The sequence below is a fragment of the Triturus cristatus genome, chromosome 4_1 (genome assembly GCF_964204655.1).
Source record: "Triturus cristatus chromosome 4_1, aTriCri1.1, whole genome shotgun sequence".
NCBI lineage: Eukaryota > Metazoa > Chordata > Amphibia > Caudata > Salamandridae > Triturus > Triturus cristatus.
Window position 1 is genome coordinate 230,218,152 of NC_140585.1, and position 16,799 is coordinate 230,234,950.

Here is a 16,799-nt window from a genome sequence, read left to right on the forward strand (position 1 = left end):
ACTTTATTAAAATGTTAACAGGTAGGTAAATTAGTTATATTTTTAAATATATATATATTTTTTAAAGTTTACGGAGTAGTGCGCTAGTCTTTAAGACATACCATGTTCTTTAACAAATGTACCGGTTTTACACTGATGTTAGCCGCTCTACTAAAAGATATGTACCGAAGGAGCAAGCTAAAGATATCATGGCTAGGCCGATCAACGGCGTGAAGGTTAATTACTTGCCATGCCTAGTATATGTCGCACCCACTATGTTCCTGTGGATCCCGCGTGGGACTATTCAACAAACCCAAAGGCAGCTTCTGCAGTTTGTGTGGCAGAACTCTACTCCCCATAGACCTAAAACAACACTTTATAAGAGAACGCTGGATTGTGGGTTGGGTTTCCCTAATGTAGAATATTATATTCACGCAGCCCAATTGCAATCTGCCTTAGACTGGCACAACACCCCCTTTATCACTCCTTGGGTGCTTTTAGAACAGGGTTGCTTGACCCTTCCTTTACAACATATCATGTGGTTGAGATCCCATCTTCCCAAACACCAATATATGCCACTGCAACTCTTTGCAGGTACTGGGACAGAATAAACCGTAGCAGGGCCGCTACGATCTATCAATCAATCAATGAATCATTGCATTTATATAGCGCACTACATACCCGTGAGGGTCTCAAGGCGCTGGGGGGAGGGTGGGGACAGGAATGCTGCTACTGCTCAAATAGCCAGGTCTTGAGAAGTCTTCTGAAGGTCAGCAGGTCTTGGGTCTGCCGTAGGTGGATGGGGAGGGTGTTCCAGGTCTTTGCAGCGAGGTGGGAGAACGATCTGCTGCCGGAGGTTGCTCTTTGGATGCGGGGGATTGTGGCGAGGGCGAGGTCGGCGGAGCGTAGCTGGCAGGTGGGGGTGTAGAAGCTGAGTCGTCCATTGAGGTACGCTGGTTCGGTGTTGTGGAGTGCCTTGTGTGCGTGGGTGAGGAGCTTGAAGGTTATCCTCTTGTTGACGGGGAGCTGCAGCGAGGGATGTCGAGGATCAGGCGTGCAGAGCCGTTCTGGATGCATTGAAGCCTTTTCAGGAGTTTGCCGAGGCTCCTGCATAGAGTGCGTTTCCGTAGTTCAACCTGCTGCTGATGAGGGCCTGGGTGACCGTTTCGGTGGGGATCCACTTGTAGATCTTGTGGAGCAAGCGGAGGGTGTTGAAGCAGGAGGAAGAGACGGCGTTGACCTGCTTAGTCATGGAGAGGGTGGTGTCGAGGATGATCCCTAGGTTGCGTGCCTGGTCGGTGGGTGTTGGAGCTGTTCCCGATGCAGTCGGCCACCAGGAGTCGTCCCATGCCGAAGGGGTGGATCCGAGGATGAGGACCTCCATCTTGTCCGAGTTCAGCTTCAGTCGGCTGTTCCTCATCCATTCGGCGACGGCCTTCATTCCTTCATGGAGGTTGGTTTTGGCAGTGTGGGGGTCCTTGGTGAGGGAGAGGATCAGTTGGGTGTCATCAGCGTAGTAGATGATGTTGAGGTCGTGTAGTCGGGCGACGTGGGCGAGCGGTGCCATTCTGCCCCATAGTAAACAACCCAGACGTTGTGCTAGGCACTCATTTTTCGAAGTGGGGAGGAGGAGCACCCCCTTTATTGGGTGACCTTTATCACGAAGGAATATTTCTAGACCAGCAAACTTGTAGGCAGCGCTTCCACTTGACCTCGTCAGACGAATTCCGGCTTACCAGACTGCTACACTTGTCCAACTAACCAACAGTGAGGGCAAGGGGTGGTAGAACCAAGACACCCTTTAAACAACTTTTTGCACAAGGCTCCACCAGAGAGGGTATTACCTGCCTGTATTTGATCTACTGTGATCTCCTTCAGCCTCAACAACATCCATATCAGTCACAGTGAGATCAAGATTTGAGCAATACTATTTCTGACGATGTCTGGCAGAGGTTGTGGGCACAGGCGGCCAAGATCTCTATCTGTCTCTAACACAAGGACAATTCTTATAAACTTCTTATGCCATGGTACTTCACTCCAGTTTGGCTGCATGCCATGGTGGGAACCTCTTTTGGCATGGCTGTGACTTACTGAGTGGTGGAGAAAGGGAGCATGACCTCCAAAGACCTCTCAGCAATCCCGCTGTGTGGGACTTCATCCACCAACTGGCAGTGTGCCAGGAGGCACGTTTGCAGAATAGTGGGGAAGGGGGCGTGGCCTCTGGTGACTAGCCAAGCTTTTTTTTTAAAGTAGGGGGGCTGTGTGGACCCCCTCCCCTGGGCCATTTTCGACCCTGGGACCCCATCCCTCGGGCCAGGCCTTTTTTCAATGGGGAAGAAGGCCGTGCAGCCCTACTCCCTGGGCCGCTTTTGTCTCCAGGGACCCTATCCCCGGGGCCCGGCCTGTAGTGTGAGTGCCCTGATCCCACCTAGGACACCCACTTTTTAAAGGTTGGGGACTGCAGGGGTAGTAGCCTCAAGGCCGCCCGCAGTCCCTGCTGGCTCCCCCTTACTGTGGGAGCAGGCATTGCTTTTACAGATAGCATTTTCTGATCTCACTTAGTAGAAGTGGAGCACTGTTTGCTATCCAATAACAAACAGCACTGTCCCGGGATGGGCACCTTGGGACATTTCAGGAGCCGGCCCTAGGTGGTAGCGGTCCCCAGGGCTATCGAAGGCTCCAGAAGGGGGGACGTGCGGCCCCCCTCCCATCTTTTAATTTGCCCCCCCCCCCGCATTCAATTGAAACTTATGGCCTGGGGAGGTGGCTGTCATCTGGGCTGTGTGGGGCCCACGTGGCCCACATTTTTTTTAAATGAAAGCCCCAGGGAGGTGGCGGCCCCGGGGCGGTGAGTTGGCGCATGCGGCCTTTCCTGCATCAAATTACAATAAAGCCCAGCAGGCGGGGAGGGCATACGGGTCTCACCCTCATTAATACTTTAAGAAGCCCTGGGGAGGTGGTGGTTCCTGCGGGATAATGAGCCTGAGGAGCCTGAGGAGGGGGGCCGTGCGCCTCCCTCCCTGATTAAAACAATGCCCCTGGGCCCAGGCCCACCCAGGGCCTGATAATAAATGAAGCGTGGGAGTCACACTTTGTTTTTGTTTTATTGGGCCAGATCCGCGACTCCCACAAAATTTTTTAAATAAATAATTATTTTGGCCCAGTTGGACCCCCGACCCCGAGAGGCCTATGGGGTCAGATTGTTTCTACCATGCCCCTTTTTCTTTTTTTTTTTTACAGTTATTGTGGGACTCGGTTCACCTGGGGTCCCAAGATGGCTGCCAGCACTTCCCGGTTTAAGTGTTGGCAGCTAATCAAATTTCAGTAGGGTTTCAGTAGGCTGTTAGGCTCCCAGATATCTGTATTTCTTTAAGTTAAATATCTCTAAAACTACTGAACAGTTAACACCAAATCACAAAAAGCACACTTTCTGGGCCATCATCTAGCTTTCTGACACACTGGATGTAATTCCGTTCAGCGGTTTGGGCTGTAGTCATGTTTAAAAAATGAAAAATTCCCATAAATATAACATGGGTAAAATCGTTTTGGGACCTCCCATTTTTCTTGGCACACTGCTTGATGGATCACCCCGAAGCTTTCAACACTGCAGCTGACCCAAAAAGGGGATGTTTTGGGAACATTTTGGGAAGATTTGTCAAGCGGTGCCACAGTTATTGGCAAAACAAAAAACACTTTTTCTATGGAAACTTTTGTCCTAGCTATAACTACCAACTGGTGACCAGTATAACCTGCAAAGTAGTGACCTGTGAAGTAAAGTACTGAAAACATACCTGCAATGTAAGGACTCCGGATGTACCTATTTGCAATATGATAACTAGTGATGTAATATCTGCGAAGTAAAGGTAGCATAGCCTTGTTAATACTGTTAATTGCTATGTTAAAACCTCAGAGATTTCCAGCCAGACAAAAGGGAACGATTCCAACCTGTGAATCTATGCTGGAGAATGGGATTTTCATTTTTAAACATTGAAAGTCCAGCCCCTGTTTCTTTCTAGTGTGCTTTCTCTCTCTCTCTCTCTACTCACCATCTTACTTGTTCTCTTCTATCCTATTCTGTCATGCACTCTTTCTTTTATTTATTTTCCATCTTGCCTTCTTTCATTTTTCTTCTCCTTTTAGTCACTTCCATCACCCAAGTTCAAATTACACAGCATCAGATCGGTGCAACCTAATGAGAACCAATGAATTCTAATATTTTTTATTGAAGCATTTAAATTGACTAGAAGTCGATCCCAGCATTGTTACACAGGATACAGTACCTATTTTTGAAAATGTATGAACCAAGAACTAAAAGACAACTTAGGATACCACAGTGACACTATTACTACCATAATAGGCCTTATTGTACAATATTAGGCTTTATTGTACCTTGTTGCTGGACCTAGATGCGCCCCAGATGATTTATAAAATGTTTTAACCGTGGTCAAGAGATTCTGGTGTGATGGCTTTCCTCAGAAGGGAAGGAGCAGCAGTTCACTTTCATTAGCAGGAGGGAAAAAGTGGAATAGACACCATGTCGGTATTGGGGGGGGGGGGGGGGTTCAACATAAGCAAGAATTACTGATGTTCTTTGGGCCTGTAGTGGTCAGGGCAAGTTTGTATTGTATTGTTATTGCATGAATATAGCATTTACTACTCATGATGAGGGATTGTACCATGCAGGTAGCCAAACCCAAAGTTAGTGGTTAGTTCAGTGTGGTTGGTTATTGGAATTGGTCTGGTGCTCTCAAGGAAACCTTCAATGAGTTCTCTCCAGTTTCTTTGTGGTAGATTAAATTAGTAGGGGTTAGATGTGAATATTAGTGTGGGATCATACAAATGATTTGCGGAATGAACAGACAGGCTAGAGGAGTTTAGGAATTATATGTTTGTAGGGAAATTGTTTTGATCTATGGGTGATGTGTGGGAAACGTGCAGAAATACAATAATAGCACGTAAGACAGACATGCATGCGATTAAGGGTATGCTACAACCTAAAGGGTAAGGCAACCAGAGGATGGATCTTTAGCAGAGGGTCATTCAATAGAAAGAAAGGAAAGAAAACAAAAGCTAATTTGAAGTGAAGGTCAATTTGTCATGCATTCAAAATTTGTAAATCCAAACTGCTAACATTTGCAGTTTAGGATATTGTCAATTGTGGGTCACACTTCCCATACCTTTGCCTTCTTACTGAAGGAATGTTGATGAGGGCAACCCTCTCTAGACGCCACACAACCATCCTCCAGAATTCCTGGATGGACAGAAGGAAGACTCCGAAGAAGGCCCCAAAGCAAAAAGTAGCAACCTTCCAGAAAATATGATTAAGACAAAACACATCAAAGCGTTACTCTAACAGAAGAAAAAGGAAGAATGCATAAAAAAATCTCTCACATGACAAAAAAAGTAGGATGACAAAATGACACAAGCATAGCTAATTGGAAAAAGTAGTAACAAGTAGTACCAAGAACATGCAGGAAAAATGACAAACACATAATTCCCAAAGAGTGAGAAAGGGGACTGCATGCAAGGGAGTGTAAAATGTGATAAGGATGGAACCATGAACATTGCAACACCTTGGATTTTGCACCCGTTTATATTTACCTGGGCTGGTGATGTCCTAGGAAACCACAGAAGCCTTCTCCACATTCCTCAATTGGGAATCCCATAGAAAATACTAGTAATGCTCTTTTACATACCATATGGTCATCCACCTAGTAGGTGTCACTGAACAGTAAAGACTTATCTTCTACCTTGACAATCTCCCCTGGCCAAATCTTTTAGATGAAAATGAAGGAGAGACATTTTATCCTATTCTTTTAATTACACTGTATCTATAGCCAACCTGTGGGAAGAAACAGCTGGGTACTTAAGGTAAAGATGCTGTCTTCTTCCTTTCAACAGTTGAGCCTAGAATTCCGACAAGAGCTCAGAATGGAAGTGTGGAGGAGCGCGGGTTTTGTGTCTGTGTCATCAGCGGAGTGCAGCCTCATGACCGCTTCTTTGAAGAGGCTGCGTCACAGATATAAGCAAATTAAGGGCATCATTTAGACCTTGGTGGAGCAGTAGAAACACCATAAATTGGTATAGCTCTTGCCTCAGCAACATCATGGTTCCCACAGCTCATTTATAGTCGAAGGCTCATCAGATTCATTCACCAACACTAAAGCCTCAACCACATGGCCACTGCCTTTGATACATTTTATGGAATCTCTCCAGAATACAACCTGTGATTCAGATTCTATAGACCATCTGGCAGTGCAGACTTAGCAACATGCCATCATTAGACAGAGAACACAGTGGGCTGTAACCCATGCAACCCACTGAGCATTACATGAAAATAGGCAATAATCAGTCCAATAACACTTACAGTAGCAGTTGCTATTAGTAGGCTCTAAACCTCCTTTCAGGTTGAGTATACATACTAGGAATATACCTTAATGATTTTATTAAAATCAAAAACCTATCCGAGATCAGACAATAAGTATAGTGGGTTATATATGTCAGTAGTAATGATATTGGCTAGCAAAAAGAAAAGTAAAAAATACTGCAACATTATAATAGTAACTCAAAGTTCTCTGGGTAAGTTCTCCAACCCTTCTCTTCCTGCTAACATAGCTAATCCTAGCATCAAAAGGAGCATGTGCAAATTTCTTAAATGCCTTTCTCTCACCCACATACATTAGTGGATGAACAGAACATTCATTTCAGATAAGCTGATAAGCCAGTCAAAAGACTTGATGTGCCTTCTTTTAGCCATCGGGAAGGGAAAGGTGATTACAGCTTTTGTTGGCATGACACTCAGCTTACATTCCTCTCTTCTAATAATGTACAAATGCAGCTTGAATACTTCATTTAGACTTTGTTGAACCTGATTGAAACAATTACTATAGAAGCACTAATGCCCTTTTACCTATTTGCATTCCTGTGGAACCTTGTTTACTGTTTTGAAAAAACACTGGAAAAACAAGATATCAGATAATACTGTAACAGCTTGCAGAGCGGTTTGCCACAACATTGGGGTTTGCCTGGGGGGGTGGGGGGGGGAGCTGGACCTTTACAACAGATACCCACAGGCTAAATGACCCCTACGAGTTTTGTACAATGTGTAAGTATGTGACCGAGATTCAAAGTGATGAGTCGTATCATTTTAAGGTAAAACATTGGAGTATGCACATGATGCTCAAATTATATTGGCAGTGCAGTATATTTAACTTTTCTGGGGTATGGTTAATGGTAAACAAAAGTCTAACAATCTCTTGCTGAGCGTTCATTTCTTCACCGTTGATGGTTCCCCCTGCAACACGCAATTGGTTACACCTATTACTAGGTAAAGGAAGAGAGTCAAACACAATTGGATATCAATCCATAATATACATTTTTATTAGTTTGAACCCGAGGGATACATGTTCTAACAAATACTACCAGTACCACTCAATTCTTCAAAGTGAGTGTATACTCCAGAGCTTTAAAGAGCTGTTCTTTCCTCTTTCATAGGCCTGATTTTGCACACAACTAGTGTGATCTCTATTGAAAGCACACTAAATGCATGAATTTACTTCACACTTTAAATGAAGCATTAGGGTGACCACCTGACTCCTGGTCATTAACAGTCCCCAGTACCAAACCTTTTCCCTACAAATCATTGTTTTCAGATGAGTTAGTCTACTTAGTTCAATAGAAGCAAAACAAGCCTACATGTCACAGGATGTATTCTGCTATCATACAAAAATCCAAGACTGGAAACGGTGTCTGTAATGACCTGAAGGGAAGCTGTCCTTGCCCCCAACTCAGTATCCCAGTATGTACAGCTGTGTTTTTCCGTCACTGTCTTACCACTTATCTCTACTTGATCCGAGGACCTGGTATGCCACCAGCACAATATTCTTAGATTTGCAAAACTCCCGCATTTTCCACTGGTTCAAATACACATGGCACTCAACCTGCAAAAATACAAAAAAATAGTAAAATTAGCAAATTATGTATATTGTTTGGGAAAAGGTAAGTTGAATGGCAAATGTTTATGAAGATAATCTACAGGAGCCTAACATGTTGCAGACAGAGCCATTATTGTCACCCCAGACAGTGTGGGAAACATGTGGAGTTACACTTGAATTGAGTACACACAAACAGGGAATACCATATAAATACACCCAACGTGGAGTCAGCATCAATGATGCAGACACCCATACCTTACTAATATAGGGGCATATTAGCAAGACCGGCGATAAAATTATCGCTGTTTTAGCAGCAGAAAACTGTCGCTAAAACGGCGATAATGGGCTTGCTAATATGCATTATAGAATTCCAATAGAATCCCAGGTTAGTTTTTGGCTTCTTTCTGCTTTTCATCTCCTTTCTCACCCTACTGGTTTCGTCCATTCTTCTCACTTTATAATTTCTCCATTCCTGCTTTCTATTCCTTCACATATCTAAACCTGTTTGCTCTCTGCTCTTTCTCTCATTTGTTTGGTCTGTTATAGCAGCTAACGATGGCATGTTATTTAATGATAACTGGAGACTGACAGCTTCAATATAAAGTCTGTTTATTTAAGATAATCTTGTTTGTCTTCAGAGATATTTTAAGGCATGGGCAAAGTGGTTAATTGCCCAGGGTCCCACTTTTCTAGCCACCCCCACTACTACACCCGCCAAAGGGATCAGGACAGCCCCAGCTTGCCTTAATAATAGTTTAATAAAAATCATGATTTTTTTTTGTTTTAGACTTTAATCTACTAGGTAATGTACTTTTATTGAAATGTGCAGAATATTGCCAACCTACATCACTCTCATCTTTCCAATGCACATTGTCCATTACATTCAGAAGTCTACTCTGTCCACTCTGTAAAGTGATGATTTTACCTCATACGCTTTTGAATGTTATATATATATATAACTCTCCTGCGGTAGGTGATTGTGATGAACCGCCAAGATATACTGAATGCATTCTCAGCAGATGCAAAGCATTTGGAGGTGATTTCATTTGATGCACAGCACTGTATAAAACTCTATAATAAATGAAAAATTGCCTCAGGGATGGAGGTAATCTTTCTAGAGTCTTGGCGATATTTCAGATTTTTACCTGGTAAATTTATAAATGATGTCAGCCTGGCAGGATGGCTCAGTAAATTGAACACTGAAAATGTGCAAGTTATTTTTAAGTGATGTGACCAGTGCTGTCATCAAAAATTTAATTTTGAATGATGTAATGTGTGAGGTCATATTCAGTGCAAGATGGGGTTGAAGCTACAGTTAGTAGACAGATCTGTAACTGGTGGATTTCAGTAGTTTTCTTTATTTTTCTAAACATTAATTCTTGTCTAATTCCATCAACTAACTATGTGTTACTTTTTTAGCATTGCTTTTATTATATATACATATTCACTAAAAAAATCAAATGTTAGAGTAACGTTATAGTTAGGTGAATATGCTAGTGACAACAATAACAAAAAAATGTCACACAAAATCACCAGTTATAACTTGGGCATCCCCATGCACTGTGTTGTATTTAACCTGTTTCCCCATTTGCCTCCTTATGGTTCATTGCGTCCCCCCCCCCCTCTTCCCTGCCCTTATTCATTTGTCCCTCTGGAATGTTACAAGGATTCTATGGTAAGCTCCCGGAGCCCAACTGTCACTTGGGTGATGGACGTCATGTGAGGTAGATTATTAAAACTTCATACCTGCATCAAAGTTTCGTTATTTCACACTGCTAATGAATTCACATATCACATCAACCATGACATGTTCTGTGACAGCATTTATGACATAAATGTTGTTATAGAACATATCGTAAGTTATGTAATATGTGAGGTAATAAGCAGTGCATGGTGGGGGCGCAACGTATAGTTAGCTCTGCTGACTTTAACTGATGAATTTCTGTGGTTTCTGAAAGAGCAAAACATTGATGTCACTGCGATATTCACCTAACTACGAATTCACTTAACCTTTGATTTATTTCTGTCAATACACACACCATCACACTTACACACACACCCCACCCACACACACACACACACATATATAGAACAAGCTGATTTTGTTCATGATAGATTGGTGCCTTAATAACAACTTCTTTATGTTTGACAGGGAAACCTATCAACAGCTGAGGGGTGTTGCATTGGGAGCCTGCTTCACCCCTAGCTATGAATGCCTCCATGTGGGCTGGTGGGAGGAGCAGGTTCTCAATTCCACTCTGCATGCTTCAAGTTTTCATCCTAGGTACCTTATAGCCAGCATACCCTACGGTGAGATGCTAGTAAGGTTGGGACAGTAGACACTCATTTAATCATTACCTATAGCAAGGAAGAATGTGCGAATAAATCGATTATTAACAAACAATGGCGCATCATTCTGACTGACCCTTTCTTAGGCTCTATAGTTGCCAAGCAGCCTTCGATCCAGTATCATCGTGCATTTTCCATGAGGAATGCGGTGATCAAGAGTAGCCCTGAAGTCATTGTGAAAACCAATTGGCTCACTGACATTAAAGGTTTCTTCCAATGCAGCACCTGTAGAGCCTGTAGGTTTGGTATCAACAGCACCCAAGTTACCGCCACATTCCGCACTGAACTCATTACAATCAAAAGTAGATACACTTGCAGAACTGAGTTTGCAGTATATGTACTACAGTGTGGTTGTAGGCTCAGGTATGTGGGTAATACCAAACTTCAAGTCCACATGAGAATTTTACAGCATTTGAGGGCTATTGTTAACAATGATCCAACTTATCCAGTACACAGGAATTTCAAGGAGGTACACAACAACAACCTCGAACACCTTAAATATTTTGTCATAGATAGTGTACCCACACTCAGACGTGGAGGCAACTGTGAGAAGTGATTAAGACCTCAGTTATCCTGGTTATATTTTATATTTTAACCTTCTTTCTTTACGGGTTGTTGACAACTTTCTAATTTGAATTCAGAGCATTTTCACGGTGGCTAGCTCGTATAATTAATGAATGAATTTTTTTTACAGCCTTCGCTATTAACAATGCAAAACGTTCCTCCTCCTCCTTTCTTTCTTATGAGTCCAGGTGAACCCAACATTCCTTGGAAAAAATGGAAAAATGTATTTGCACACTATTCTCGTGAGTGTGGTGTGTCACTTAGTGCGGAAAGGAAAATGTCTCTTCTCCTTCATTGTTTAGGCCCTGAGGCACAAGAGGTTTTTTAACATCTACCAGATTTACCCACATCAGAAGCATATAATTTAAATGACTATGAAAAATTAGATTTACATTTTCTACCTAAAGTCTCCACTGTCTTAGAAAGACATCATTTTGGAAATCGTAAGCAAAGGCCTGGAGAAAATGTTGAAGAATATATCACCAAACTGAGGAAATTAGCTTCCACATGTAATTTTGGAGCTAATTGTGAGGAGAGACTTAGAGATCAATTCATGCTTGGTTGTTCATTAGATAAAGCAAAGGAGTCTTGTTGGGATAAAGATCACCCTTCTTTGTCTGAGGTAATTTCCATTGCCAAATCGTGCGAACACACCAAGGCGTGTGTTGAGGAACTAAAGAAAGAAAATGGAGAGGGACATAAGGAAGATAAAAGTTGATAGAATCTATGATTCAAAGACCAAACCTAATAATTTTACCAACACTCACCAAAACAAAAATGACCCAAACAAATCGTTGTCCAACAAGAGTAATTCCAACAAAAATGTCCCTTACACTGAAAAATTTCAAGTTACATGTTATAGATGTGGGGAACATGGTCATGTAGCCAATTTTAAAGGGTGCATTGGATGGAAGACAACGTGCATGAAATGTAAAAATAAGGGTCATTTAACTAAGTTTTGTCGCTCTAGTATAAACAAAAAACAGGTACATGAAATTGGTTACTCTGAAGAGTGTGATGTGGAAGACATTATACTCAGAACCTCTGATGGTGAAAAAAGTGGTCCTTTCGAGACTGTTTACATTAATTAGACTCCTGTACGGATGTTATTTGACTCCGGGGCAAAAATTACTCTTATTCCCAAGGAAAATTTCGATAAAAATTAAAGGGTTTTGTAGTTTTAAATAAACCAGACATCAAAGCCAAAGGTTATGGAGGAGAACCTATTAAACTCTATGGTTATTTCAATGGTGGCATTGCGTTCAAAGATCGCAGCATCACTGGGAAGGTTTATATTTCTGAAAGAGGTGATTCTCTAGTTAGTTGGATTCATCAAAGAGATCTTAGAATTATCTTGGATCCTAATGAGACACCTTCAGTCTTATTGAAAACCTCTACCAGTAATGATTTACAACTTCCGTTGGGTCAAGTCAATTTGTGTATTTCATGTACTTCATTTGAAAAAGAATTTCCATTAGTTTTTAATGAGACTTTGGGATGCCTAAAAGGTTACTCACAGAAGATCATCTTGAAGAAAAATGCTGTGCCTGTCATCAGTAAAGTTAGAGGTGTTCCTATCAAAGTAAAAGACAATATGAAGGTTGAGTTAGAAAAACTACTCAATACAGGTATTATCACAGAGGTTGAAGCCTTGGAATGGTTATCTCCAGTCGTCATGGCGCTTAAAAGCAATGGAGAGTCAAGACTTTGCATAGACTTAAGGGAACTCAATAGGTGTGTTGTTGTTGACCATTATACCTTACCTAACATCTCTGAGATGCTGTCCCTCATAGAAGGAGCCAAATTATTTTCCTCTTTAGAACTAGTCTCAGCGTATCATCAGGTGAAGCTACACTCAGACTCACAAGATTTAACAGCATTTATTACGCCCTTTTGGGCTTATATCTGCAGCTGCTGTATTTCAGAGGAGGATGGAACACATTTTTAGTAAGGTCAAAGGCATAAAGATTTACCAAGATGATATGTTTGTTTATGGTTGTAACAAGAAAGAACATGATGACAGAGTGAGACAGGTTTTAAAGATACTAGAGTCTAATGATCTCACCCTTAAAGCAACAAAATGTAAATTCAATCTCACTGACATAGACTATCTTGGTCACAAAATCTCTGTGTCGGGGATAGAGCCCAAGAAAGAGCTTGTAGACACTATACGTCACTTAGCCAGTCCCAGCGATAAAGAACAAGTGGTAAGGTTCTTAGGTATGACCGAATACTACGCCACATTTATCCCTATCTTTGCAGTCAAGACACAAAATATGAGACTGCTTCTAAAGAAAGGAGCAGCTTTCACTTGGAACAATGAGTGTGAAAATGAATTTGTTTTGATTAAACAATTGTTGTCTAAAGCTTCTTGTTTAAGCAGTTTTGAGCCTAGTCACGACAAAAAAGGGTCTTGACCACACCTCCTCTAGAATTAGAAAATGGGTTGTAGCACTCCAAGAGTTCAACTTTACTGTTGTGTATGTCTCTGGTGCAAAGAGCGATTTAGCGGATTGTTGTTCACGCTTGGTAAACACTGAAAATACCAAGGATGATGAGTTTGAAGAGGAAAGTGATGATTTTGAAGACTTTGCTGTCTGTCTTGTCAATGAGAGCATCATCAAGAAGCAAGTGTGGGAAAGTGAGCTCTCAAATGATGTGTCTCTTCAGTCTGTATGTAATGGCATTGCCGGAAATTGGGTTAAGAATGCAAAGGTAGATGAAACGCTTAGCGGTTTCTTTTGTGTTAAAGATGAACTGGCGTGTCAGAATGGAATTTTAATGAGAGGCACAAGGCTCATTCCACCAACCTCTTTAAGGTCGCAACTGGTAAACTTTGCCCACGAGAACCACCCAGGTATCTCCAAAACAAGAGAGATTCTTAGGCAAACCTTTTGGTGGCCTGGAATGGACACTTTTGTGTAGAGGGTTGTTAGAGATTGTAATGAATGTAACAGAAGTGACAAGATTTTAAAAGCACATGTACAACCTATGTCTTTGAGAACTCTTCCTAAAAATGTCTGGGAGGAAGTAGTTATTGACATCCTAGGGCCTATCAAACACACAAGTGTAGATAAGTTTGTAATAGTTCTCCTTGATGTTTATTCCAGGTGGCCTGAGATAAGACTTACTAATTCAATAGAAACCAAAGATGTTATACGGTTTCTAGAGAACATATTCAAAAGGGGTCCAGTTCACATCTAAGGATATGATTGGCTTCTTAGATGATAAAGGGATAGTGCACAAAAAGTCAGCACTTTATCATCTAGAAACTAACGGTATCGTTGAGAGGTTCAACAGAGTTTTCAAAGAAACTATTCAGAGAGCTCTTTCTAATCATATCTCTTGGGAAGTAGAAATTCATAATAAAGTTAAAAATTACAGACTAACTCCTCATTCTTCAACTGGTAAGACACCCTTTGAGCTTTTTCGTAAGCGCAAACCTTCCACCTTGTTGTGTCCTTCTTGAATAACCAAAAGTTCGCCTGGTTCTTTGTGCGTAAATGAAGACAAAGAACGTATCGAGAAAGAGATTAAGAATATGTGCATGAATAAAGGGATTGTTGACAGAAGAAAAGCGGTTAAGAAAACTGTTGTGAAGGTTGGGGACTTAATTTGCAGCTCTCGTAAGACTTCTGTCTCTGAGGGTTCTAAGTTCTTGCTTCCCATGAGAGTCATCAAAGTGTTCAAGAATGCCATTAGAACAGAAGACCATAGAGTATGGAACTTGAATAGAGTTGCAAAACTTCCCAGTGTTCCTTCTGATGTCACTCTTAAAAATGGTTAACAGTTAAACAAAGATGTGGTACATGAGAGTAATGTGAGAAAACGTGTCAAGCCAAAATATTTAGATGATTTTGTACAATATTGAGCATTAACTTATAATCATCTAGCCATTATCTGGATCATTTTGTACAATATTAGGTTTTAACTTATAATGGTATTTCTACTTTTTGTTTAGTTATTGAGTGGAAGATGTGTGATATTCTGTATTATATTTTACTTTGTCAGCCATTGTAATTCTATTTCTGCTCCTTTCTTACTTCAGAGTTCTGGAACTCTGATTATCAAGCTTCAGCTTGGAATGTGTATCTTTAATCTTGTGAAGCAGTTATTCTGTTGTCTGCTCTGAAGGTGGAACTAGCAGGCTGAGGTGTTAGCCTTTACTTAAATAAAGAACCTTGCTTTCACCTTTGACTGTCTGGAGGATCTTTATAATAGTGTACCCACACTCAGACGTGTGGGCAACTGTGATAAACGATTAAGACAACTAGGGACTTGCTATATATAGGAGCTCAATACAAAGTCACCGTCTGGCCTTAACATCAGTGAGAATCTGTATAACTTTCTATAAACTCTGCCTCATCACAGTAATTTCTGTTCCTGCTTTTCTTTAAGTATTTACGCAATGTATATCTCTACGCTGATTATTCCACTGTTGTGTCATCTGAATCTCTGCATTTGTGCAGTTATCTGTGCACTTGACCTGCCATAATGTAACATCATACGGTAGTGGGCTCCGAAATATGGCGGAACGGAGTAAGGTAAGCAAATAAATAAATACAAAATGTACCTTGCGCTTGCTGCATCACCTACTCGGCGAGTCTCTGAGTGGGTCTGTACATGGGTGCGTCACTCTTCGAGTGAGTCTCTAAATGGGTGCCTGTGAGAGGTGAGTATGTACAAATATATATATACATTTTTAAATATTTTTTCCAATATTCACAACGACAACGGGGCTGGCTTTGCACTGACATATCCCTCCCGGGGTGATTCATGTGCACTACAAATCAAACTAATAAAATGGAAATAGTGGAAATAAGTACTTTACATTTAGGTGTTGGGATGCATATTTGCAGCAGTGTGCATCATTGCAAAGTCTCTGGGTGTAGTCTTTAAACATAACTCAACTTGGAGCTGTGGAACTAGTTAAAGCCTCTTTTAGGTTATGAATTATTTTCCGACTTTGATGTCTGCTATATTTGGCATGTAGTTAGGCTCAGTTGTATTTTCAACATGGGGAATCATAGTTAGGGCCCTCTATGGCAGCCATTTGAATAAAGTGGCACTTCCAGTGGGCACGTTCTTTGGTGCTAAGTTCTTTACTGTAGGTGTACCATTGATCTGTGAAGAGGAGTTCTCTTTTCTGTGACTTTGGGAAAGTGGCTACATTACACATGTTTATACATGTGACTAATTTAAAATGTAAAAGAGCCATTACATATTTGGTTCTGGCTTCTGAGTGTGTTTTACTTTGTTACCACTTTATAATTAGCACATTCATTAGTTCTTAGTACTTACATTTTACAGTTCTATGATTTTTTGTGTTGGTATCTTTGTAATATGGGCTTTTTTTGTTCAGGTAAGCTTTTTTGGATTTTCTTTTCTTCTTCTTTGCAGGCCTAGAGATAACAGCACAGAAAATATAATTTGTTTTATTTGAGCTGAAATATGTTTTAGAAGATATTTGCGTTGTTATATATTTTAAATACTTTAGTATTTGTTTCGTTTTTGTAAGAGTATTCTGTATGTATTTAGACTGTGTGGCAGGCTTCTGTCTTCTTGATAGGGTTCAGAAACAAAATGGGTTGTTTTAATGGTTTGTTTTGCAGTTTCTTTGGTCATTGTGCTTTTTGTTTTCCTTATTTGGAAAACACTAATTATGGTGACTGTACTATTTATTTTACTATGAATCATTATATCAATATTTATTATCATTTTTATTTTTTGCTTAATATTTGCTTGTCCTTAAAGTTGTTTCTCATTTATTTTGTGTGTATTCATGTCGGCATAGGATTGTTGATATTGTGCATTCTCTACTTTGCCCATTGCTATTATGTTATTTAAAATATTGTAATGACTGATATAATTAATGCCTTTCAATATTTTTGTATTTTACATACAGTCATTAGAAAATAGATTTAGTGCCACACAATATTTTTGACTCAATATTATTATACCACAATATTTTTG

The 16,799-nt window shown here is 40.9% G+C and overlaps 1 protein-coding gene across 1 annotated transcript in view; it reads right to left on the minus strand.

Annotated features, from left to right (window-relative positions):
* LOC146854160 (aldo-keto reductase family 1 member C3-like) overlaps window positions 1-16,799 on the minus strand; it is a 191,302-nt gene that overhangs the window by 54,907 nt on the left and 119,596 nt on the right. Inside the window, exon 6 of the mRNA XM_085651939.1 lies at window positions 7,813-7,919. Within this exon, the coding sequence (XP_085508065.1) occupies window positions 7,813-7,919 (107 nt within the window). The remainder of the gene's footprint in view (window positions 1-7,812; window positions 7,920-16,799) is intronic.